The sequence below is a fragment of the Desmodus rotundus genome, chromosome 3 (assembly GCF_022682495.2).
Source record: "Desmodus rotundus isolate HL8 chromosome 3, HLdesRot8A.1, whole genome shotgun sequence".
In the NCBI taxonomy this organism is placed as follows: Eukaryota; Metazoa; Chordata; class Mammalia; order Chiroptera; family Phyllostomidae; genus Desmodus; species Desmodus rotundus.
This window is the reverse complement of record NC_071389.1, coordinates 22,280,708-22,307,215: the sequence shown is the minus strand read 5'-3', so window position 1 is coordinate 22,307,215 and position 26,508 is coordinate 22,280,708. Positions and strand designations below refer to the sequence as shown.

Genomic DNA, 26,508 nt, shown 5'->3' with positions numbered 1-26,508 from the left:
AGTTCAGGTCCATTAACTCTCAAATCAAATCATAGTCTGAGAAACAGAGCACTTTCATGACAGTATTAAAAAAAAGTGTTTGCCCTGGACGGGTGGCTTGTTTGGGTGGAGCACTGTCCCGTATACCAAAAGGTCGTAGGTTCCATTCCCAGTCAGGACAATTACCCAGGTTTGGTGTTCGATACCTGGTTGGGTTGCATACAAGAGGTAACCAATGTTTCTCTCACACCACTGTTTCTCTTTCTTTCTCTCTCTCTCCCCTCTTCCCCTCTATCTTTCTAAAATCAATAAACATAACCTCAGGTGAGGATTTTTTAAATATCTTAATTCTTGTAACTTAACCACAGGTTGTTATTGATTTAAAGAAATACAAAATTTAATTGAATAAATAGATGTATTACATCATTAGATTAATTCATAGTCTCACTAAGTTTCTCACATGAAAGTAAGAGCAATAACGGGGGGGGGGGTAAAACTCTGAAACTTAGGAGTGGGAATATGTGGTTGAACCAGAATGAAAGGGACAAGTTCAAGCCCCCAGTGGAAGTAACTTACCCTTCTATATCTAAGGAGAGTAGCCTTCCTTTGCTTGAAAATCCTGTGATATCCTATGTACAGCAAATGATTTGCAGGAGGATGTTCATTCTCTTAATGACCAACCACAACCAACCTTGTTGCTACTAGAACCATAAGTAGGTTCAAATTTCAGCATGTTATACAGGGACAGGTACAAATATGACCCAAGAGAAAAATACCTTACAAACTAAAAAAATGCCAGGATTTTCCTAACACATAAAGGCAAAACCCTGGGGGATATGTGTACAATTAGATACTAGAGGTATTAGAACAATGAGGTTAGAATTCATTGATATAGGTGAGCTTACTACAGATTTTGGATTTAATGCATTAGCTTGTGCATTTGAAAAAAGTTCTAATGGCTTGCTTGCTGATTGAAACTTACACTCAACAACAGCTGAAAATCATTAGGGAAACACAAATCGAAGCTGCATGAACAGCCCTGGTCAGTGTGATTCAGTTGGTTGGAGCATCATCCCGTAAACCAAAAGGTCACAGGTTTAATTCCTGGTCGGGGCACATGCCTGGGTTGTGGGGTTTGGTTCCCAGTCTGGGTGTATGGAAGACAACCAATTCATGTGTCTCTCTCATACTGATGTTTTTCTCCCTTTCTCTCTCCTTCCTTCCCCCCTCTCTAAAATTAGTAAGCATGTCCTTGGGTGAAGATTAAAAAAAAAATACACGATGAACATTTAATAAGGTTTGATAAAATTGAGACAATAGAGTTCCACTGGCACTATGTGGAAGAGAAAATCCAAAGGCTTAGGGAGACAGGAATATTGGAGTGGATTTATCCTTTGCAACCTGTACACCAACTACATTCCCTGAGAAAAGCCCAGGAGACACTGTATTAGTCAGGGATGCTCTGCATACTTGAAAAGCTGTGTGGCTGCTCTCCTTTGTACATCAGGTATGACGACAGGGAATGTCACCACTAAGATGGGCTCTCTGATTTCACTGAGGATGATAGGATCCCAAAGTAGCAGAGGTCAAGTGACAGGAGTTAACCCCAAATGTAAGGGCAGCAGGGATATACGGGTAATCAGAATGCTTTGGCCCCACAGGGATCTTTGGCAGTGGCTAATTGATCATGATGTTCCTACGAATGAAAGAGATGAGCAGCTTAATCTGTATAACACACAAATGACTAAATCTGGTGGCCAAAACCAACTTGAGTCATCACAGTGGAAGTCGCATACATTTGCCCAGTTTCCAGACCTAGTTAATTTGCAGACCCACAACCTCTTGACTGAGGAGATGATGGATCGTCCTGTAGGACTCTGCACCGTTACCACAAGTAACACAATAAATCTTCCTCCAAGCCCTCTCAGAGGGACTGACAGTCATTTAGAACAGCAGTACTTTTCAATCATTTTCTAGATATGGTGAGCAAAGGCGCAACTTTGCTCCCCAAATCTAGAAAATTGTGCAATGTTTAGAGGCATTTTTGGTTACCATAACTAGGGAGTTCTACTGAGAACTAGTGAGCAGAGGCCAGGGTAGAGGTCAACAGTGTACACAACAGACACAACAAAGAATTATCCTGACTTAAATGCCCCCACAGGATCTAGACAGTTATCTCCCTGAGCTCTTCTCCTACTACTCACCACCTTCTTGCTCGCTCACCTTCAGCTACCAGATCTTTGCTGTTCATAAAACATGCACAGCACTCTGATACCTCCTCATATGCCCTGCCATTGTTCCTTGTGCCTGAATGTTCTTCTTCTTAGATGCTGACATAGCTTGCTTTCTTGTCTCCTTCAGATTTTTGCTTAAATGTGATTTAAAATTGCATTCCCATACCACCAAAGCATATTACATCTCCTTTTTCTGCTTTGTTTCTCTACAGAAATGTTCCATTGCAAATCCTTTACATTACTTAATCAGCATTTATCTCTCCCATCACTAGAATGTAAACTCTGTAAGAGTTGAGATTTTCTCAATTTATTATTCATTACTGTATCCTCAGTACCAATGGTTCCTCATACAGACACTCAAACATTTGAATGAAAGCATGAATGGTTACTGGATGTGGCGCACTAAGGATTTCTAAGACAGCTCCTAAAGTGGTTATCTGCTTTTATCTGCACAGTACCCCATTCTTTTAAAAAACAATCGCTTCCATTTGTCAGGTATTTGGAACAGCTTTTCCTTTTTTAAAATGTGATAATCGCCCTGACCAATATGGCTCAGTTTGTTGGGTGTCATCCTGCAAAAGCAAACGGTTGCCAGTTTGATTCTTGGTCTAAGCACAGGCCTGGGCTGTGGGTTCAGTCTCTGGTTGGGGGGCACATATGAGAGGCAGCCAATCAATATTTCTCTCCCTTCCCTTCTTCCTAAAAATAAATAAAATCCTTAAAAATATGACAACTTTTTTTCAATGTAGTCAAATCTAATCAGACTTTTGAATTGTTGTTTTTTAATTTGTTTTTCTTGTCTATGCTTAGAAAGGCATTCCTCATATAATAGTTATCACCATTTTCTTTGGATACTTTAAGTTTCAATCTCTTTTTTAAAAATTGTTGTTCAATTACAGTTGTCCCCATTTTCTCCCCATTACTCTCCCCTGCCTACATCCACCCCCCACCTCCCACATTCTAGTTTCATTTTCTTACATTTATATCCCATCCCCCTAGAATTTGTTTTGGCATCTGGAGTAAAAAAAAGATTTAACTTTATTTTTGCCCAAATGACTGGCAAACTGTCCAAACACCATTTAATGAATAATTAATAACTGTATTCTTATATAAAGACATTGACTGGTTTCTTTACTTGTAATGATTTGAGTATTCCTATATCAGTGTTATATTCAAGATTCGGTAGAACAAGGTACACCTGCCCATTTCCCTACTCCTGCACTCCCCCATTATTCTTCTAATTTAAAACTGTTTTGGCTAATTTTCACATAATAATTCCTTGTGAACTTGATCACTGTTTTCTCAAATTCTACCTTCCTCACCATCAAAATGAAGGGGGAAAAAAAAAAAACCTCCACTGCAATACTGACTAAAATAATATTTTAATGGGACATATTTTTTGTTCTACCATCTAGGTACATCAGTCTATTCTTTTCAAGAATCATCAAAGCTTAGGGGTTAGAGATTCTCCTTTATACAGCCTGAATGGGATCCCATCTCATTCTTCCTCATTCTAGCCAGCTAAATAACCTTGACAAGGCACTTTTCCAATTATCCTCAGAATTAACACTATATTACAGGATCCTTTTGGGGATTAATGAGTTAAGACATATGCCTAAAACAACGCTCAATAAAAATTAGTTGTTGTTGTGATTATTGTTACTTTATTATCATGTCCTTAGGTAAAGTCATCATTTTCTTTAAGTCTCACATATGTCTTATTAGGTCTATCCCACCCAAGGAATTCTAATTTTTTATTACTTTGTGAAACAATCCTCTAAAAACATGTTTTCCAACTACTCATAGTTACATTATTGGGTTTTGTGAGATTTTTTAAAAAATATTTTTGTAACTAAGTATTTTACTATTCCCTATTATAATCGTAATATACTTTCTTCTTTTCCTCCGATTTGTTTGTATTTTTGCATTTTTACTTCTTAGCCAAAAAATATTTTCTACTGATATGGTTGAGACTTACAGCTAAATAACTGTCACTGAAAATAATAATACTGTCCCCCAACTTTACACTTATTTCCTTTCCTCATCTAACTATATTGCCTAGAACTTTCAGAACAGAAATAAGTAATTATGGTAATAGCAAGCATCCCTCCAAAATTTCCAGGGATGGTTGCTGGATTTTAATAAATATGAAGGAAATAACCCTCTATCCTTAAGTTTTATAGATAGGACTTTATCAGAAATTAGTACTAAAACGTACCAAGGTCTTTTTTTTTTTTTGCCATCTTCATATAAGAATTTTTCTATTTTGGCAAATATTTTTTTAAACGTGAAAGTAAATTTTTCCTCAAAGGTTTCAAGGAAAGATTAGAAACTTGAGGGGTTGCTTATTGACATTATTACTAAACAGTTATTGGCCTATTCATGTTTTTTTCTTCTTAAATCATTTTTGTAACTTATTTCAGAAAATCTTCCATTTCATCTAATGTATATCTGTGTCAGGACTGAGTTAATTATACATATAGTAGTTCAATACCTTATCCCAATCTATTTATGTTTATAGCTTTTTCTTCTCCTTAATACTATTTCTATTTTCTTTTTCTTTTTCCTCAATTAGACTTGTCAGGAACTTATTTACTTTATTGGTCTCTTCACACACACACACACACATACATACACACAATCAGCTCTTATTTTTATCAGTCTATAGATTTTCTATTTCTTAATTCACTTTTCTAACACATTATTTTCAACTTTATTAATTTTTCCCTTGTGCTTTCCCAAGACTATTTCACTGTTCTAACATATTAAGTTGAATATGCAATTTATTTTTTACACTAAATGCATTAAATGCTGAATATTTTCTTTAGAGTATAACTCTATATATATCCAAAGCTGTGGTATGGCATGCTCTGTTATATATTTTTTTAAATTTTATTTATTTATTTTTAGAGAGAAGGGTAGGGAGAGAGAGAAAGAGAGGGAGAGAAACATCAATGTGTGATGGAAACATTGATCGGTTGTATGCACCTCAACAAGGGACCGGCCTGCAACCCAGGCATATGCCCTGACCAGGAAACGAACCCGTGACCCTTAGCTTTGTGGGCTAATGCTCAGCCCACTGAGCCACACCAGCCAGGGCTCTTTTTTTTTTCTTAAATCAAAGTATAAATGACATATAACTTATTGTTATATTACTAAGAGTTTGTAATTAAAGCTAGTTTCAACTTCTTTAATCCAACGGCTGCTTAGAAGTTCTAAAATTTCCAAATGTTTGGGTTGTTTTAATTGACATTTTACTCAATTCAGCTTTACTATACTATGGTCACAGAATGAAGTCTCTAAATCTTAAGGTTGTAAAATGAAGTGTAAATTATGACTAATTTCTGTAAGTGTTCCATGAGAGTGTAAGAAGGTGGTAATATTTTCCCCAGAATTGTACCAAACTCAATTAAACTTTGGTTCCTCCAGGGGTGTCCAACCTGTGGCCCGCAGGTAGCATGCAGCTCAGGATGGCCGAGAACACGGCCCAACACAAAATCGTAAATTTACTTAAAATATTATGAGATCTTTTTGTGATTACATGTCTAAATGTATTTCATATGTGGCCCAAGACAACTCTTCTTCTTCCAGTGTAATCCAGAGATGCCAAAAGGCTAGACACCCTGATTTTGTTTTATATACTCCAATGCAAGGGGTTTTTTTGATACATAAAGATTCATAGCAGTTACAACCTCAATGTTAATTATATCTTTACTAACAAAGTCAAATTTGTGGCAGTTAACTACTTTGCCACGAATACTTTTGTTTTAATATTAAAATTCTAATTTTTCCTATATTGGCTTTATGCATACTTTTATTTTTAACTATTATTAGTTTCCTTTCATTTTTTTAAGCATTTTACTAGTTGATTTTTAGAAACAGAGATGACGGGAGAGAAAGAAAGAGAGCATCCATTTGTTTTCCACTTATTTATGCTTTCATTGGTTGATTCTTGTATGTACCCTGACCAGGGACCGAACCCACAACCTTAGCGTATCTAGACAATGCTATAACCAACTGAGCTATCCAGCCAGGGCCTACTTTCCTTTCCTTTTAGATTTCTCTTAAAACCAACAAAGTAAAGACTACATTCAATCTGAGAATCTTTGTCACTTTACCTTTTCAATAGTCTTCAAATGAGTCTAATTATAAACATGCAAAATTCTTAGAACAAAGATTCCTATAGTGGGTAGAAACCTCAAAGAACCCTGCTAAATATAAATTTTAAGATCATATAACTTTAGCCCTGGCTGGTGTGGCTCAGTGAATTGAGAGCCCCAGCCTATGAACCAAAGGGTCACTGGTTCCATTCTCAGTCAGGACACATGCCTGCATTGCAGGCCAGGTCCCCAGCAGGGGGTGCTCGAGAGGCAATCACACATCGATGTTTCTCCCCCCTCTCCCTCCCTTCCCATCTCTAAACATAAATAAATAAAATCTTTTTTAAAAAGTCATAAAACTTTAAGAAATGATCAAGTGTTATGGTCTCTAAATACTATTTCCCACTAAAAGGAACCAGGGCTCCTGATTTCAGGTGTGGAGTGGGGAATGTATACATGAGCCTGATTCATCTTGAACCAGAAAGCAAAAAGTTATCAAAGATTACAGGAATCATAACAAAATGATTCAAGAGCTAACTTGAAGAAGCTCTTACTGATCAAAGATGGTACAATAAACTGATACAAAATAAATATTTATAAATCTACTTATAATGATTTATCATGATACCCTCTCATTCACTGCCCCCCAAAAAAACCTTCATTAGACAATTGTGAAAGCTACCAGGGCATTTACTCACTTCTTTAAAATTACTTTTTCGTATTAACATATTTCAAGGTAATAAGGAAAACAAATAGTTGGTAAGGGAAAATTCTTCTCCATAAAATATAATAATCATAACTAATAGATACCAAAGAAATAAAAGAATTAAAAAACCATCATTTTATAACCCCTAATGAAATAGTGAATTAAGAACTAATTATCAGTGAATGCTAACCATTAGGTCAAAAACTGAAGGGGAACTTTCAAACAGTCTTCAAACCCAGTCTTCTATAGATTGGGCTGACATCAGCTCAATGGAATGAATGAACATCACTAAAAAGCAGTGTGCTTCCACTAGTGCTGTCGTAGGAAGAACACAGAAGAATATGAAGAATTATTTCCAAAGAAAACAAAACTGAACATGAATCTAATTACAATTCTAACAAACAGTTTAAAGGAAATGTGAGGATAGAGGAACATGTTTAATGTCACGAGAATATAATCAGCAAAACCCAGAATGCTGCACAAAAAATCATCCAGTGGCTTCTAAAAATCAATGGCATTTTTTTAATGGAAAGATTTACTGATTAAGAGGCTGATGAAGCATAGAACTCATGATCCTTGTAACAACACACAAACCTTGTTTTAGTTTTTTCAAACAACAGAGAGAGTATTGGATGGTATTAATAAATTACTGCTGATTTTGTTCAGTGTGATAACGGTATTATGGGTTTTTTAAAAAAGATTATCTGTTAGACGTACTTTATGTATGTACTGATAAGTGAAATAAAACATGTCTAGAATTTGCTTTAAAATATGACAGGGAAAGAAATGTGGGACAGATAAAACAAGAGGCTAAAAGATAAATTATAAATATTTGAGTATTAGTTAAACTATTTGTTCTACATTTGTTTTAAAATTCCCATAGCAAAGTTTTTTTAAGTAGTAATCAACTAGCCCTTGCGTGGTAGCTCAGTTGGTTAGAGCGGCATGGCAATCAATATACCACGATTGCAGATTTGACCCCCAGTCAGGGCACATTCAAGAAGCAACCAATGAATGCATAAATAAGTGAAACAACAAATCAATGTTTCTTTCTTTCTTTTCTTTTTTCCTCTCTCTCTCTTCCCCTTTCCTTCCCCTCTCTCTCCAATCAATCAATCAATCAATGTTTTTTAAAAAGTAGTGATCAACTGAGAAACCTCTTAAAGGCAGAGTTGTAGTCCTCACAATAAACAAGCAGCTTTTTTCTGAGTAAAACTTCTTACAATATCCCTAAAAATAACTTAACTCTTTTGGAACCTTTCTGTATTCTTTTCTTCCAACAAATAACAACTAAAAAAATAAAGCAAATTATTTTCCACATGTAAAATTATATTAAGGAAACTACTTCTCTAATATATATGTTAAGACATCAAACATGAAAAAAAAGAACAGTAAACATGCATGTTTTCTATAACTATCATTGGAGAAACATTTGAACTCTGACATAAATTCTATGAAAATATAAAGATCATACAAAGAAGGAAGTAAGTTACAATGATATATTGGAATTCAAGAACTTCTGAAAACATTGGTCAATTTCAAGAAAACAAAAAAGTTAAATGAAAGAATAAGGGGAGCAATCATTTGCTTCTTAAACAATTCAAGTATCACATAGAACAGAAGGCAAGAAAATAGTAATGTTCATTCCCACTTCCTGGAATGACTTCCAAGGCTTCCATGTCACTATCCTTGGCTCCTTCTCCCCCTTTGCTTCGAGAAATTCCACCTAGTATACACTAGGTTTCATGTGCACTAACCTATTCAAACCTACAAAGAGTGAGCGTCTTCACTTCCACTTTATCCATAAGGAAACAAAAACCAAGTTACTAGTAAGTACCAGGGCCAAAATTCTACTGACAGTGGTTCTCTGTAATCCTCCACCTTCTTTCTCCCCCACGGTCTATTTCAGAAGGTGTAAATAAATAAGGACTGGACATTAGTGTATTGTAAGGAGTAGGAAGGGGGGTTCTGAAGCATACTGCCAATTAAAAACAAATATACCATGATGAGTTTTTCCCTGGGGCCTGTGATATTATCTGCAGATTCCTACAAAATTAAATCTGTGTCTGTGTATGAAGGTATACTTACCAGCCTCAATCTCAACTTCTGCTCTTCGAAAAACACTCTTAAGAAAATGAAGATGAGCCACAGACTATGTGAAAATATTTGCAAAACACTTATCTAATAAAGGATTTGTATCCAGAATATATAACACCCAAAATGAAATGTAAGAAAACACATATGACCCAGTAATCTCACCCAAAGGGAAGGAAAACATGCTTATGCAAAAACCTATAGGCAAGAAATTCAGACTGCTTTCTTCTGTTAAAAAGAAAATGTTACTGAAGACACTTCATTACATTACTCAGTGTTTCCCACTGAAGATTCAATCTGAAATTACTTTTAGAATCAGTGCTGTAACATGTTGTTTCTTCACAAAAGCAGTAATGTTTGCTCCATTTTGATAATGCTTAACTAATCATATTCTTTAGTTAATCACATTAAAATGATCATATCTGTAATTTCCTTTACCATGGTTTTTATTTGTTTTCATCTTTTTAAATATATATCTTTTTGTAAACTGCCTCAAACTCATTGTGGAAAGAGTTAAATCTGAACAAATATGTATAAAGAAATTATACCCAGCATAATAAGTTTTTTCCTTTTAATTCTTTTTTGGGAATAAAGCTTTTTTTCCTCTTTTGTATACTCTGCTTTAAATATTTTTTAAAATAGAAATTGTTAAAGGTAGTATGTTCTTGCTAAAATAATTATGTTTTTAAAAAACCTTATAGGCAAATATTTACAATGACTTTATTCATAATCACCAAAAACTATAAACAATACAATTGTCTTTAAACTGGCAAAAAGATAAACTGTGGTACACCCATAAAATGGAATATTAGCCACCAATAAATGCAACAACATGAATGATTTAAAACACATTATGCCAAGTAAAAGAGGCAAAACTCAAAAGGCTGCAAACTTTAAGATATCATTTATATGATTTCCTGAAAAGGCAAAATTATAGAATAGAAAAGAGATCAGGGGCTAGAGGTAGGGGAAAGGCTAGCTATAAAGGGACATGAAAGAGTTTGGGGGACAATGGAACTGTTTTCTATCTTTACTGTAGTGGTAGTTACCAAACTATATGCATTTATCAAAACTGTGGACAAGTCTTTAGGATATATGATTGTGTACCTACACCAGCGATACTCAACCAGAGCAATTTTGCCCCTACCCCTGTCCCCTTCCTCCAGGGAATCACTTGGCAATGTCTGGAGAAAGTTTTAGCTTTCACAAATAGGCAGTCAGTGCTACTGGCATTTAGTTGACAGATGGTAAATATGCTGTTAAACATCCACAAAGCACAAGACAACTTACCCCATCCCCAACAAAGAATTTATCTGGTCCAAAGTGTCAATAGTACCAAGGCTAAGAACTCTGATCTAGACACTACACTGAAGCTGTTATATAATCATCAGTAAATTAGATCAGGAGAGTAACCTAAATTCAGGAAATAGTAAGTTTCTTCCTTCATCTCCATCTCCATTTATGGTACCGCCAACTAGTTATTTACTTATTTATTTATTTATACTCACCAGAGGACATTTTTCCTTTCTTTTCAGGGAGAGAAGAAGGGAGAGAGTAAGATAAAGTAACACTGATTCGAGAGAGCAGCGCTGACTGGTAGCCTCCCGCACACCCAATGGGACCACTGGGGATCGAACCACACCCTGGGTATGTAACCTGACTGGAAATCCAACTGCCAACCTTTCAGTTACAGGACAACACTCCAACCAACCGACCTACATAGGCCAGGGCACTATCTAGTTTTTCAAAGTGAAAAACTAGGGGTCAACAGAGTTCCTATTTCCCTACAGTCATCAACAAGTCTATGGACTCCCCCTCCAAACTATATCACAATCAATTCTTACCCTCTCCAACCATCCAAACTATGATTATTTCACATGAGGATTACATCAACAGCTTCTTAACTGACCGTGTTTCCCATCTTGCTCCCTGAAGTTTGTCTTGTACACAGAATCTAAAGGAATTTTTTAAATAAATCGTATTTTAAAACCACACAATGGCTTCTCCGAGAAATATCTAACATTGCTTCTTCCCACTCCAATAACTCTCATATTATCTCATGCTATATTATTTTCTTCACTACCTAAATTATTTTACCTGTTTCTTGTTTCTTTTCTATCCTGCGCCCACCACTAACACAAACCTTTGTCTTTCTTGTTCATTACTATTTCTCCAGCACCTAAAACCATGCCTCATACACATCCTAAATTATTTGTTGAATAAACAAGCTCTCTTGTACTGAGGTTGGTCTGTTTGCTCTACTGGGCCAAGCAACAAATAACACAACTCTGATGGAAGGAGATAATCTCCTGAAGTAAACTGATATTCAGTCAGCCAAAAGACAACAAATTACAGGTCAAGATAATAGGTCATTAGAAGAAAAGGCAAAAAATTAATTGTTTCCCCCCAGACTTCAACCTGTTTCTTGGTTCCAAAGAAAATATGTCCTCTACTCACTAGAAGACAGGCTGAAGGTTCAGCAGGTTAATGTTGCCCATTTCTCTTTGATCAGCCATATGTAAGAGCCAATTATATGCATCTTATAATTCCTTCCTACTAAAATTTTAATAAAGTCTTGTTGAGGCTCAATGGATTGACCACTGGCCTGCAAACTAAAAAGTCACAGGCTGGTCTCAACTGTTCTGGGTGACATTAAGCAAAGATAAGATTCTGTTTATACATTTGGGCTGCAGGGCCAAAGTAGAACTCCTACCAAGGCTAGCACAACAGTGGCAGAGAAAATCAGAAAGAAACTCTCTCTGAAGGAAAAGTAAATTTCTAGGAGGAGAGTGAGATCTGTGAGGCGACCTGCCTATTGCCACAGGGAAAGAATACAAACAGTGTCTATCTTGGGGAATTGCAGTAGGATTTTTTTTTTTGTAATTAATGTATTTACTTTACTATTGAAAAAATATAAGATCTTAGAACAATCTAACTCCATTTATCCCCCTTGTGACTTCAATGCAATTGTTTTAAATTGTTCACATTTTTAAATTGACAGTAACTTTAAAGTAAAGTTATTTTTAAATATGACAATAACTTTAAATTAAAACATATGACAACAATTTCATAAAAGTCATGAGGGGAATAAATGGAATTAAAGTGTTCTCAGATTTTGTGTTTTTTAAATTTTACTGTATTTTTTCCATTACCATTTATACCCTCTATACCGTCTTCCACCTCCACTCACCCCCGTACCACTCACAATCACCACTGTTGTTCCTACCCAAGAGTTCTTTCTCTTTTTCCCCCCTTTTTCACTCCATCCCTCCACCCTCCCAACACCCCGCCCTCACCCAACCAAGCTGTCAGCCTGCTCTCTATGAGCTGAATTGCAAAACTATTAAGGGAACCAATTTGTTATCTTGTAGATGAACAGTTTCTCATTTTCAAATATAAAGCAGTCTCCAAGTGTATAAAATGAATGGGATAGGCAAAATAATAGAGAAGGGAAAGGGAAAAGAAGAATTGTTAAAGCGTGAAAATAAGAAGACAAAGCAAGCAAAATGAGTACCAGAACTAGGGTAGTGGCAGCAAAGTTTTCAGAATCATATCTGAAGTAATCTGCATAAGACTTAAAAATTAAAAGTGAACAAGGGAAAGGGAAAAGCAAGATGACTCAGAGGTTTCTAACTTGGGTGACTAAAAGACAATAATTAAAAGAGAGACTACAGAAAGAAAAACAGGTAGAGAAGGAATGGGGGCACTATTTGGAAGAGCAAGTACTTGCCAGAGGAATAAAGAGTTCAGTTAAAAGAAAAAGAAAGTTCCGTTTTAGGCATACTGAATTAGCAATACTTATAAGACATCAAAATACAAGTAAAGCACTACTACTGTAGAAGAGATTAACCCAAGAAAAATATAGGTCTAGGGAACAATACTTACTGAGCATGCAAAGCGTCAGAGATGACTTAAAGGAAGCAATCCAAGAGAAGAACCATGAGAACGCCATCTTATAACAAAGGGAGAAGTTTCAAGGAGGGAATGGGCAATAGAGTCAGATATCTAAGATCAAATAAGAAAGGTTCTTTCCTCGCTTTGGTAGCTCAGTTGATCACAGCATGCTCCCAATATGCCAAGGTTGTGGGTTCCAACCTTGGTCAGCACAAGTAGAAAAATCAACCAGTGAATCTATAAATAAGTGGAACAGCACATGGTTGTTTCTCTTTCTCTTCCTCTCTCTCTCAAAGGGGAGAGAGAGAGACAGAGACACAGAGACACAGAAAGGGAGAGAGAGAGAAAGGATGAAAGATCTGAAAAGCGTCTATTAGATTTGGTGGTTTCTTAGGTCATTTAGGTGATCTTAAAGAGAATTTCAGCAGCAAAACAAGAGAAAAAGGCAGATGTGAGCTGAGGAACAAATGAAAAATATACAACTGATACCATCTCAAAAAGACTAACATCAAAAAGCTTGTCTGATTCAGACTGCAGTTTCTACCATTTCCCACTGAAAGGTACCAGGGCTACTTGGAGTTAAATCCAAGTCTGAGATGTTAATATACAGGATGAGCCAAAAAGGAAAGCAACTTTTAAGGACTACTGGAGTTTAGTCAAAAGGATACAGGAGCACAAGTGTTTTATTCTTTTGACACTAATATAAATGAAATCAATTTCTTTATTTCTTTTGGGAATTATTCATTGCTAATGGCTAATGTATAAAAATACAACTGATTATTTAGTGTTGGTATTTTTATACTGAATTTTGCTGAATTTATTATTAACTCTCACAGGGTTTGGGTGTTTGTTCTGTTTTGGGTGGATTTCTATGTAGGGTTTTCTACATATGTGATCATGTCATCTGTAAATAGAGACAGTTTTCCTTCTTTCTTTCCAATTTAGATGCCTTTTATTTCTTTATTTCTTGCCTAACTACTCTGACCAGAACTTTAAATACTATATTACACATCAGCGCCAAGAGACAGCATCCTTGTCTCATTCCTGATCTAAGAGGAAAACTTTCTGTCTTTCACCATCACTATGACGCTGGCTGTACTTTACATTTGTGGCCTTCATTATGTTGAGGAAGTTCCCTTCTTTTCCTAGTTTACTGAATGCTTTTATAATATAAAGTTGTTGGAATTTTTTTTTCAAATGCTTTTTCTACATCAACCGAGATGATCATGCAGTTTTTTTTCTTTCACTCTATTAATATGATATATTATACTAATTGATACTTAGGAAAAATTTAACCAAGGAGGTACAAGACTTATACACCAAAAGACTTGCACAAAACATTGCTTAAAAGAAATTAAAGAACTAAATAAATGGAAAGACATCTCATGTTCACTGACTGGAAGACTTAATAATGTTAGGATGACAGTATTATTCTAGAGATTTACAAACTCAATTCAATCCCTACCAAAATCCCAAAGGCATTTATTACAGAAATGAAAAAACCATCCTAAATTTCACATGGAATTATAAAGGCCCCCAAATACCCAAAAGAATCTTAAAAGAAAAAAAAAATTGAAGGGCTCAGATTTTCTGAATCTAAACGTCTTACAAAGCTGTAATAATCAAAACAATGTAGTGCTGCCCTGGCTGGTGTGGCTCAGAATATCAAGTGCCTGCCTGCTAACCAAAAGGTTTCAGGTTCAATTCCCAGTCAGGGCACATGCCTGGGTTGCAAGCCAGGTCCCCAGTTGGGGGCATGAGAGAGGCCACCGATGAATGTTTCTCTCCTCTTTCTCTCTCCCTTTCTCCCCTCTCTTGTTCTCTCTGAAAAATAAATCTTAAAAAACAGTGTAGCACTGACACAAGGAGACATGAAGACCAATGAATGAAACAGAACTGAGAGTCCAGAAATAAGCCCTTACATACGAGGTCTGTCGAGAAGGTGTCCAGCCATTTACTATGAAAAATGGAGATATTTATTGAAGATGATACAAGATACAAGAAATATTTTACACACAACAATGACACCTCAGTCCCCTTCAAAGTAGGCACCTTGGGACCTCACACAATTCTCTCAATCACCATCAGCTGCCCTGTTGTATTTTCCTAAATCTCATCAATGGTCTGAAATTTCTTCCCTTTCAAAGGAGATTTTAGTTTTGGGAAAAGCCAGAAGTTACAGGGCACCAAATCTGGGCTGTAGCAAGGCTGAATCACCTGGGTGATTTGATGTTTCAACAAAAAACTGTGCATGAGATGTGATGCATGCATGTGCGTTGTCATGGTGAAGCTGCCGATCACCAGCTGCCCATAGTTGCAGGCTTCTGAATCAGCCAAATAATTTGCGCAGAGGAATGTTCACTCTTAATGCAAAATTTGATGCAGATCCATTGCTCTACCCACTCAGTCATTTTGAATGAGACGGCCACACAGTACACATGTTCACTCAAACAGCCTCTACTGTCCTGACTAGTACAGTGAAGTCATCATTGTTCACACAAGCACATTCCAGTCCACTCTCCTTGGCTGCCAGTTTACATCAATGTCCCGCAAACCATTCTCGTTATAGTAACAATGGCTGGACTTTTTCCCAAAATACCTCATATATATGGTTGCTATGTACTGAATATGTCTCCAAAATTTTTATTTGAAGCTTGAAAACTCCAGTATTTGGAGATGGGACCTTTGGGAAGTAAATAGTGTTCGCTGAAGTTATACAGGTAGGGCTCTCATAATAAGATTAGTATCCTTTAAAAAAAATACACCAGACAGCTTGCAAGATCACTGAGCACACACAAAAAGATAATGAGAGCACACAGCAAGGCGGGGGCTCCAACAAACCAAGAGAAGCAGCCTCGGAATAAAACCTACAACTTGCCAGCACCTTGGCCTTAGACTTCGTAGCTTCAGAACTGGGAGAAATAAATTTCTGTGGTTTAAATCACCAAGTCTATGGTACTTTGTTATTGAAGCCCAAGATGATTAATGCAAAAGTCAACTGATTTTTGACAAGAGTGCTAAGATCATTCAATGGGGAAAAACACACTTTAATACATAATGCTGAAAAAACTGGGTATCCACATCCAAAAGAACAAAATTATACAATTACCTTATGCCATAAACAAAAATTAACTTAAAATGGATTAAAGACCCAATTTAAGAGCTAAAGTATAAAACTCTTAGAAGTAAACATATTGGAAAAATTACTGATCCTAGATATGGCAATGGTTTCTTAAATATGACAACAAAAGCGCAAGCTACAAAAGGAAAACATATAAATTGGACTTCATCTAAACTGAAAACTTGGGGATCAAAGAGCACCATCAGGAAAGTAAAAAGACAACCCATAGAATGGGAGAAAATATTTGCAAATCATGTTATCTGGTAAGAATTTAATATCCAGAATATACAAATAATTCCTAAAACAGAAAGATAAACTATGCAATTTAAAAATGGGCAAAGGAGCCCTGACTGGTGTGGCTTAGTGGATTGGGTGTCATCCTGCAAGATCAACAGTTCAATTCCTGGTCAGGGTATGTGCATGGGTTACAGGCCAGGTTCCTGATAGAGATGTATATGGAAGACAATATATCTACTGTTTCTCTCTCACATCGATGTTTCTTTCTCTCTCTCTCTCTCCTTTCCTCCCTCTCTAAAATCAACAAACATATCAGTGGGCGAGGATTTAAATAAATAAAATAAAAAATAAAAATGGTCATAGAATTTATTTTTTTTTAACTTTTTTAAAGATTTTACTTATTTTTTAGAGAGGGGGAAAGTAGGTAGAGGCAGAGGGAGAGAAACATCAATGTGCAAGAGAAACACTGATCATATGCCTCTCACACTCCCCCAACTGGGGATCTGGCCCACAACCCAGGCATGTGCCTTGACCCAAAATTGAACCTGCAACCTCTCAGTCCATCCATATCACAGGCCAGTGCTCAATTCACTGAGCCACACCAGCCAGGGCAGGGCAAAGAATTTAAGTAAACATTTATCCAAGGATGATATACAAATGGCCTATACATGTAAGAAAACATAATCAATATCATTAGTCATTAAAAATATATAAATCAAAACCAAGAGATACTACTTTCACACCCACTAGGATAGCTACTATCAAAAAGAGAAAGAAAAAAAAATTAACAGTGCTGGAGAGGATGTGGAGAAATCAGAATCCTCCTACACTGTCAGTGGAATGGAGACTGGTGCAGCCTCTGGGGAAGTTTGGTGATTCCTCAAAAAGATGAACTTAGAACCCCCATTATGACCCATCAAATACACTTCCAGTTATACAGCCAAAAGAACCTAACAAAGGAACTCAAATAGCAAGTTGTATAGAAATTATATAGAATTTTTTTCACAAGAGCAAGAAGGTAGAAACAACCCAACTGTCCAACAACAGATGAATGAATAAACAAAATGTAGTATATACATATAATAGACTATTATTCAGCTATTAAAAAACAATGAAGTTCTGCCCTGGCTGGTATGGCTCAGTGGATTGAGCACCAGCCTCTGAGCCAAGGGGTTGCTAGTTCGATTCCCGGTCGGGGCATATGCCTGGGTTGCGGGCCAGGTCCCCAGTGGGGGGTGCATGAGAGGCAACCACACTCTGATGTTTATTTCCCTCTCTTTCTCCCTCCCTTCCCCTCTCTCTAAATATAAATAAATAAATTAAAAAAAAAAAAAAAAAAAAAACAATGAAGTTCTAAAACATGCTACGACATGGATCAACCTTGAAAACATTATTGCTAAGTGAAAGAGCCAGACACCAATGGTCAAATATTATATGATTCCACCTATATGAAATATTTGAACAGGCAAATTCATTGAAGCAGAAAGTAGATTAAAGCATAGCAAGAGCTGGACGGAAGGGCAATGAGGATTTATTCCTTAATGTGTACAGAGTTTCTGTTTGGGATTAAACAGATAGTGATTGGCAATAATTGCACACCATTGTTAATGTACTTAATGCCACTGAATTATACACTTTAAATGGTTAAAATGTTAAATTTTGTGTTATATTTTGCATATAAAAATTTAAGGTAATTGTTTAAGTATAAAATAATAACAATTTTTTAAAAGGATTCAGGTGCTAACCTTAAAGACCCTGTTGTAGGCTGAATTGTGGCCCCAAAAGGCTATGTCCACCTAGAGTCTTAGAATGTGACCTTTTCAGAATAAAGTTCTTTCTAGCCCTGGCTGGTGTGGCTCAGTGGATTGAGTGCCAGCCTGGGAACCAAAAGGTTGCTGGTTCGATATACAGTCAGGGCACACGCCTGGATTGCGGGCCAGGTCCCCAGTAAGGGGCATGTGAGAGGCAACCGATAAATGTATCTCTCGTACACTGATGTTTCTCTCCCTCTCTTTCCCCCTCCCTTCCCCTCTCCCTAAACGTAATTAAAAAAATCTTTTAAAAAAATGAGATAATTAAAAAAAAAACTTTTTTTTCTTTCTAGATGTAATAAGATCACCCTGGATTCGAACAGACCCTAAATCCAAAGAAGACTGTCCTTAGAAGAAATGGAAAAGATACAGAGAAAAGGCCATGTGAACTCAGGCAAAGACTGGAGTTGCACTGCCACAGATCAAGGGACATCTGAGGCCACCAAAAGTTGGAAGAGACAAAGGATTCTTCCTTTGAGCATTCAGAGACAGCACAGCCCTCCCCACACCTTGATTTCGGACTTCTAACCTGCAGAACTGTGAGCAAATAAACTTCTGTTGTCTTAAGCCACCAAGTTTGTAGTGATTTGTTATGGCAGCTCAAAAATGAGATAATTTTAAACATTAAAAAAAAAAAAAACCCTGACAAATTTAAATATAACAAATATATTAAAATCCGTAAGTTTATTATGATATCCCCTCCCAAACATTACCTTTGGGATCTGCTAAGCCATCAATTAATTCTCCTAAAACTTGGTAAATAATGAGGGAAACTAAACATCCACTCTGCTTTTGTTGTACAAATGATACTACAGGGTAAAGAAATAATTGATGAAGGAATTCTTTATGGAAGAATTCCAGTGAATAAATATAGGAGAATACACACAAAAATCACTCGTCTAATGAAATAATGAATGTAGGCAATCATCATCAATGGCTGATAAATACATTACCTAATGTATTTAAGTTAAGAAACTATAATATTTGGATCCCGCTGACACAACCTAAACTGATCAATTTTAGTATCACTGTAAGTGCCACAACTATTTATATGCCTCTTAGAATGATGCAACAAGAATTCACAGTATCCTCTAACAAGGTTAACTATATACCCTAATTTGTCCAGGACAGTCACAGTTTATGGCTATTGTCCCACTGTAATTATTAACTAGCATACCCTTTCATTCTTAAAATTGTCTGAATGGAAATAAATTATGTAAACAATCTATTTATGAATTTTTCTTTCTAAAAAAACTGAACCTAAATCTCATCAAGCTCTACCAATTCAAGTCCTTAACCTTGGCTGCAGATTGTAATCACTTAGGAACATTTTTTTTCAACTTTTGATGCCTACAATCCACCCTCATGGATTCTGATTTAATTGATCTGAAATGTGACCTGAAAATCAGGATATTTAAAAGCTCTCTAGGTGCCCTGGCCAGTGTGGCTCAGTTTGTTGGAGTGTTATCCTGTGGACCGAAAGGTCACCAGTTTGATTCCTAGTAGGGCACATACCTAGGTTGCAGGTTCCATCCCATGGTCAGGGCGCATACGGGAAGCAACCAACCGATGTATCTCTCTCACATTGATGTCTCTCTCTCTCTTTAAAAAAAAAACAAAAACTACTTTACAAAAAAAATTTTTTTTTAAATAAGAGCTCTCCAGGTAATTTTACTAAAATTTCAGCCAAAGTTGAGAACTACTGCCTCATATATCTAACTACTAACTTGTGGAAAATATGAAGGGTAATAGAACATATTAGCATCACAAGAATTCATTCAACCAAATCCAGAATGTGGAAAATTCTCCTGGACAAATGACCTACTTTTTCAACAAATAAATAGCATGGGAAAAAGTACAGGAGGTATAGGATAGGGAGTGAGGTGGTTAAAGGTAAGAAAAACTTAAGAAACATATAAGCCAAATGAAATGGTAAATCTTATTTGGATTGTGATTTAAACAAACCAAATGTAAAAAGACATTTAAAGAATCAGAGAAATCTGAACAGGGACTGGATTAAACAACTCTTAAATTTTGTTAGCTATAATAGTATTGTGGTTGTATTTTTTTTTCATTCTCACCCGTTACAAATACATACAGAATTATTTATAAAAGATGTAATGCCTAAGATTATTTCAACAAAAAATGAAAGAAAAAGGAAAATGAGACAAGAAAGTGGCAAAATATTGACTCACTGTTCAATTGTCAAAGCTGGGCAATAGACATGAGGTTTCACTGTACCAATCTATATTTTATATTCTATACTGTAGGGAATTATGAAACGTAAGTTCTTTTTTTAATTTTGCCTATAAATGTGTATGTGAGTATACATATATAACATTTAAATTTGTAAGACAATATACTGGGAGAGGAAAAGAAAGATGAGCACATGAGATCCCTGACCTCAAAGAGCTCATATTAGTAGGTAGTGTATATGTTGGGTAGAAAATGTTTCTCAGGTACTATCTTTTGGTCAAAGGCAAAAAGACAGCTAGTTCAAGCTCTCGGGAAGGCAGAAAAACAGTAAGAATGAAATTAAAATATTAACTATTCCTTAAATATAAGAAAGTATGTGGGAGCTTCCAGCCACGATGGAGGCGTAGGTATATACTTTCTCGCACAACCAAAAGAATGATAACCACCAATTTAAAAAAAGGAAACAACCAGAACTGCCAGAAAATCGAATTATATGGAAGTCCAACAACCAAGGAGTTAAAGAAACATTCATCCAGACTGGTAGGAGGAGCAGAGATGGAGAGCCAGAGTGGGCAAGGAGGCAGCTGGCAGACTGGGATATCCCACATTTGCCTGCAGATAAGCCAGGAAGAACAACTGGGGAGCAAGACAGAGCAAGACCATGCAACCCAGGGTTCCAGCGCAGGAAACCAAAGCCTCAAATCCTCTGTAAAAACCTGTGGGGGTTGTGGCAGTGGGAAAAAGTCCCGCTCTCACAGGATACTCTATTGGAGGGACCCACATGATCCTAGAACATATATAAGCCCACCCAGGAACTGGCACCTGAAAGAGCACAATCCACTTGTGGAAAGCGAGGGAAGTGACTGAAAGCAGGGGGAGAGCCATACAAACAGCACTGTTCCCTCTCAGAATCCTCTCCCACATACAGTGCCATGATGCAGTGAAGTGGGTTGCCCCGCCCTGGTGAATACCTAAGGCTCCAGTCCTTACAATGTAACAGATGCATGGAGACAAAGAAATATGGCCCAAATGAAAGAACAGAATAAAACTCCAGAAAAAGAACTAAGCAACAAGGAGATAGCCAATCTATCAGATGCAGAGTTCAAAACATTGGTAATCAGGATGCTCACAGAAATGTTTCAATATGGCTGCAAAATAAAGGAAGTGAAGGCTATGCAAAGTGAAGTAAAGAAAAATATTCAGGGAACCAACAATGAAGGGAAGGAAACTGGGACGCAAATCAACAATTTGTAATAGTAAGAAGAAATAAATATTCAACCAGAACAGAATGATGAAACAAAAATTCAAAAAAATGAGGAGAGGCTTAGGAACCTCTGGGACAACTTTAAATGTTCCAACATTGGAATCATAGGGGTGCCAGAAGGAGAAGAAGAAGAAGAGCAAGAAATTGAAAATGTATTTGAAAAAACAATGAAGGAGAACTTCCCCAATCTGCCAAAGGAACTAGACATGCAAGTCCAGGAAGCTCAGAGAGTCCCAAAGAAGTTGGATCCAAGGAGAAACACACCAAGACACATCATAATTATATTACTCAAGATTAAAGATAAGGAGAGAATCTTAAAAGCAGCAAGAGAAAAGAACACAGTTACCTACAAAGGAGTGCCCATAAGACTATCGCTGATTTCTCTAAAGAAATCTTAGTCAAGAATGGGCTGGAAAGAAATACTCAAAGTCATGAAAAGCTAGGACCTACAACCTAGATTACTCTATCCAGCAAAGCTATCATTCAGAATGGAAAGGCAGATAAAAGTGCTTCCCAGATAAGGTAAAGTTAAGGAGTTCATCATCACCAAGCCCTAATTCTATGAAATCTTAAAGGGACTTATCTAAGAAATTGAAGAAGATCCAAAACTATTAACACTAAAATGACAACAAACTCACAACTATCAACAAATGAACCTAAAACAAAAAACAAAAACAAACTAAGCAAACAACTAAAACAGGAAAAGAATCACAGAAATGAAGATCACATAGAGGGTTATGGGAGAGGGGTAGAGAATGAGGGAAAAAGGTAAAGGGAATAAAAAGCATAATTGGTAAGCACAAAATAGACAGGGCTTCCCGTCTAAGGTTAAGAATAGTATAGGATATGGAGAAGCCAAAGGACTTATATGTACAACCGATGGACATGAACTAAGGCAGGGGGATGCTAGCAGGAGAGGGGGTCCAGGGTGGAGGGGGATTAAGGGAGAAAAATGGGACAACTGTAAAAATAGCAAAATCAATAAAATATACTTAAGAAAGTACATAGGGGTGTTGCTATCCCAATATTGCTAAATAACGAAAGATTGTACCACAATCTGACTTTGAAAAGCCCATGCCTGCCCTAACCTGTATGGCTCAGTTGGCTGGGCAATGTCATGCAGGCAAAGGGTTGCTGGTTTGATGACTGGTCAGGGCACAAGCCTGGGTTGCAGATGCAGGCCCCAGTAGGGACTCATACAAGAGGCAATCAATCTACGATTCTCTCTTGCATTGATGTTTCTCTCCCACTCTTTCTCCCTCCTTTCCCCTCTGTCTAAAATGGAAGATAGGAAGGGAGGGAGGGAGGAGCTCATGTCCTAACTTTTAGGTTGAGCCATATGAAAACATTTTTGTAGGTCAAATATTAGTAATTTTGTATGGTTCAACCTAATACTAGGCTATAGCGTCTTCCTTTCTCTTCCCTTTGCTAAAATAATTACATATAGTAAACTCAGATAACCAGACTACTTAAAGGAAGTGCTAGTCTTCATTAAAGAGTTGTTGGTAGGGGACTAAATGCTAATGGAAAAGAAATATAATAAAGATTAAATTTTTTAAAAGGTGGTTGGTTCCCTAATATGGCATTCAAAAATATCTTCTACCTCATTAGGTATCCAACATACTTGAGATGGTACCGGCACTGTCAAGGTTCCCTGAGCTAGGGTAAAGCATCTACAAATGGCTTAGAAATAAAATCAGGGCATTATGGAAAACTAGCCGAGTGTCTGTGTAGAAGTTAGAAACATCCAAACAGAATTGAATATACATGGTAGTGTGAATTCATTTACAATTATTTATACCAAATGAAATATGGAATTTGGAAACTTTTAAGTTAAAAAAATATCTTCTAGACCCTGACCAGATAGTTCAGCTAGAGTGAGAGTGTTGTCCAGATGCAGGAAGGTTGTGAGTTCAGTCTCTGGTCAGGGCACGTACAAGAAGCAACAAATGAATGCATAACTAAGTGGAACAACAAATCAATTATTTCTCTCTTTCTCCCTTCCCTCTCTCTAAAATTAATAAATATTTTTAAAAAATATCTTCTAGGGAGGGGACAGTGAGGAGAGGGGGTTACAGGAACTACTATAAAGGACACATGGACGAAATCAAGGGGGAGGGTGGAGGCGGGGGAGGGAGGTGGGTTCAGCTGGGGTGGAGGGATGGGGAGAAAATGCAGACAACTGTAATTGAATAACAATAAAAATTTTAAAAAATATCTCCTAAATATCCATATAAATTGCAATTTTACATTTATCTAATTTCTCTATAGTAAATTAGAAACTCATTCCATTTTCAAAGGCAGAACAAATGTTACCTTTAAAATCAATCACAGATTAAAAATATTTAGGGTGTATTTTCTTTTTTCTGTTTTTAAGTTAGTGAACTGAGTGCTGGCCTGAGAACCCAAGGGTCACAGGTTTGATTCCCAACTAGGGAGCATGCCTGGGTTGCAGGCCAGGTCCCCAGTTGGGGGCGTGTGAAAGGCAACCAATCTATGTTTCTCTAGCACACTGATGTTTCTCTCCCTCTCCTTCTCCCTTCCTTCCCCCTCTCTAAAAATAAATAAATAATCTCTAAAAAAAACCCAATTCTTACCTATTTATAATAAGATAATTTTATAGTCTACACTTTTAACTATTATACCAAATAAATTTCTGTAAAATTTCCCCCTTTATTCTCTCCATTTCCTTTTTCATCCCACCGCTGGAAGTGATCTATGGTAACAGCCTGACATGTAGCCTCCACAACTTTCTCCAACTTCATACATATACAGGTATAGACACATATATGAAGAGGGAAGAAAGGGCAGTTTGTTTTTACAAAAATGGAAGCATACTACTTATAAATGCCTTTTCTTTCTTTTCAGCATACCAAATCAAATTTAATATACAGAGCAGTTCAAATACAAAAACAGACACAACTTACTAGACCAGGTAATAACACATACACTTACAAATGATAATTTTCTATGTAAACTTTGAAAAGACATATGAATCTCACAAAAAAAAATATGGCCACCAGATTGAGTGAGATCCCATGCTTTATAACAGTTTAATATGCAAGCATAAAATAATTTCACCACTTAGAACAAGCCAACCTAATAAATATTAAAACTTATTTTAGAGCCCTGGCTGGGTAGCTCAGTTGACTAGAGCGTCATTCCAATACACCAAGGTTGTGGGTTTGACCTGCTCCAGAGCACATACAAGCAGCAACCAAGGAATGCATGGATAGGTGGAACAATAAAATCAATGTTTCTCTCTCTCTCTCTCTCTCTCTCTCTCCCCCTCCCCCCCAAACCTTCCTCTCTCTAAAAAAATAATAATAAAAGTCAACAAATAAATTTAACTTACTTTATAAAATAAAAGTTTACAAAATATTCATAATATCTCAAAAATATTCTGAATTAAAAATAAGAGAGAGAGTGTGCATGTTTGTCACGGGTCTTCAAGTAAATTTGGTTCTTTCTATAGCAGAGATGCTTCTTCAGATTAAATTTGAGAGACTGGAATTCAGATGTGGTCTGAGTACAATCATATTAATCTTGTCTAATTAATTAATACCTATTATTCTAATTGCCCACAAGCATGAAAAAAGACTTCAGGCAGGCCTCCAAAGAACTTTAAGGTTATCAACCCAGTGGTCTTTTTTTTTTTTTTAATTACTTTTTAGAAACAGAGAGGAAGTGGGGGAGGAGAAACATCAACTTGTTATTCCACTTTATTTATGTGTTTTTTGGTTGATTTTTGTATGTGCCCTGACTGGGGATCTCACCCGCAACCTTGGCATATCAGGAGGACACTCTAATCAACTGAGCTACCTGACCAGGGCAATCCAATGGTCTTAAAATACACTCTCCCAGCCCTAGCCAGGTTGTTCAGTTGGCTGGAGCATTATTACGTACCCCAAAATGTTGCAGGTCCAATCCCTGGTCAGGGCATTTAACTATACTGCAGGTTCAATCACTGGTCGGGACGGGAACAGTAGGTAACCAATCCATGACTGTCTTACATTGATGATTTTCCTGTTTCTCTCCCTCTCTCTTCCCCACCCCTAAAATCAATAAACATATCCTAGGGTGAGGATTAAAAATAATAATGATAAAAAAAAATAAAATACACTCTCCCACCTAACCATAATCCAGCAAAATCAGAAGATCCCTAAATTGGATCCACAGAAGAGAACTTTGGGAAATAGAGGATAAGAAAGATTACAGAAGCACTGAAAAATACAAAGCAGATAACTTGGTACCCAAGCCATAGAATCTCTACTATAATAAGTATACTTTTCTTACCAAAAATCAATTTCTCTTTTGAGTTTCTATTATGTGAGGGTCATAGGTGTTAGAGATGAAAAAAAAAGCAAATGAAATGGACTATACTGTAAAGGAATTCACAATTTAGCAAGAGCGCCAGAATACATTATCCCAAATGATCACAAACACCATAGCACAATGTCTAGCATATACTATTTTTGCTCCAAACCTTTTTGTGACTTGTGATTAGAAAGGTCAAAGGTTGTAAGCATCATAAATACACCATGTCATCAATGCAATTTCAGATTAAATTACATAAAGTTATTATCTATGCCTATTTAGTTTGTTTAACTTACCTCAAGGCAAACAGTCAAGTTATTTTAAAAGATACTGTACTGCACAGTCCTCACTAAATCCCCTTGTAGTAAACAAATAAAATCCACGTGGAGTTGATCACGCATGCTCACAATGAAATCCACACGGAGTTCATCATGTGTGTGCACACACACCCACAAAGAAAAAAGCACTCATATCCCACATGTACCATTTGGAACCATAATGAACATTCCAACCAAATATCAAGAATGAAATGGGTTATGGAGTCCAAAAGATTCT

The 26,508-nt window shown here is 36.6% G+C and overlaps 2 protein-coding genes across 15 annotated transcripts in view; one reads left to right on the top strand and one right to left on the bottom strand.

The window, feature by feature from the left end:
* SFPQ (splicing factor proline and glutamine rich) overlaps window positions 1–26,508 on the top strand; it is a 296,926-nt gene that overhangs the window by 198,932 nt on the left and 71,486 nt on the right. The gene's annotated exons all lie outside the window — the stretch shown is intronic.
* Window positions 1–26,508, bottom strand: part of ZMYM4 (zinc finger MYM-type containing 4) — a 128,378-nt gene that overhangs the window by 99,303 nt on the left and 2,567 nt on the right. For 2 of the 12 annotated variants that reach the window (XM_053920536.2, XM_053920537.2), the window contains exons 2-3: window positions 19,692–19,778; window positions 10,622–10,640 (exon numbers count right to left, since the gene is read on the bottom strand). The exons of 8 other annotated variants lie outside the window; for them this stretch is intronic. In XM_053920536.2, coding sequence (XP_053776511.1) covers window positions 10,622–10,640; window positions 19,692–19,714 — 42 coding nt within the window. In that variant the 5' untranslated portion in view covers window positions 19,715–19,778. The remainder of the gene's footprint in view (window positions 1–10,621; window positions 10,641–19,691; window positions 19,779–26,508) is intronic. 2 more of the 12 variants (XM_053920539.1, XM_071220876.1) reach the window with 1 other exon arrangement.